This window comes from Buceros rhinoceros, unplaced genomic scaffold (assembly GCF_000710305.1).
Source record: "Buceros rhinoceros silvestris isolate BGI_N320 unplaced genomic scaffold, ASM71030v1 scaffold21038, whole genome shotgun sequence".
Classification (NCBI taxonomy): Eukaryota; Metazoa; Chordata; class Aves; order Bucerotiformes; family Bucerotidae; genus Buceros; species Buceros rhinoceros.
In genome coordinates, this window is record NW_010428855.1 from 1,497 (window position 1) to 1,880 (window position 384).

At 65.6% G+C, this 384-nt stretch overlaps 1 protein-coding gene across 1 annotated transcript in view; it reads right to left on the reverse strand.

The window, feature by feature from the left end:
- Positions 1 to 384, reverse strand: part of FLII (flightless I homolog (Drosophila)) — a gene marked incomplete at both ends in the record, with an annotated part of 2,486 nt that overhangs the window by 1,480 nt on the left and 622 nt on the right. Inside the window, 2 exons of the mRNA XM_010142437.1 lie at positions 135 to 239; positions 325 to 381. Of these exons, the coding sequence (XP_010140739.1) occupies positions 135 to 239; positions 325 to 381 (162 nt within the window). The remainder of the gene's footprint in view (positions 1 to 134; positions 240 to 324; positions 382 to 384) is intronic.

Genomic DNA, 384 nt, shown 5'->3' on the forward strand with positions numbered 1-384 from the left:
CCAGGGAGAGCGGAGCATCCCCCAGCCGGGCCCCGCTGGCCGAACCTGCCTCTCCCAGGGCACAGCTGGAGGCAGAGGGGGCATGAAACCAGTCTCACTGGTCAGACTGGGAGAACCTCCCCACCCCATCCTACCAGGCGCATCTCTGGCAGCAGATCGGCCTTCAGCCTCTTCTTGTGCTCCACCGAGAGCTTGTAGTTGATCTGGGGCAGCTCCAGGTAACCCAGGCCCAAGCCGACCTGCAGAGGGGACAGGGATAGGGATGAGGGGGGGGGCTTCAGGGCCCTGGCAGCACCCACGGCCCCTCAGACAGCAGCTCCCCACCTTGTACAGCTTGGGCTTGTGGGGCTGGAAGTCATCGGGGACGCAGGGACGGATCTCCTC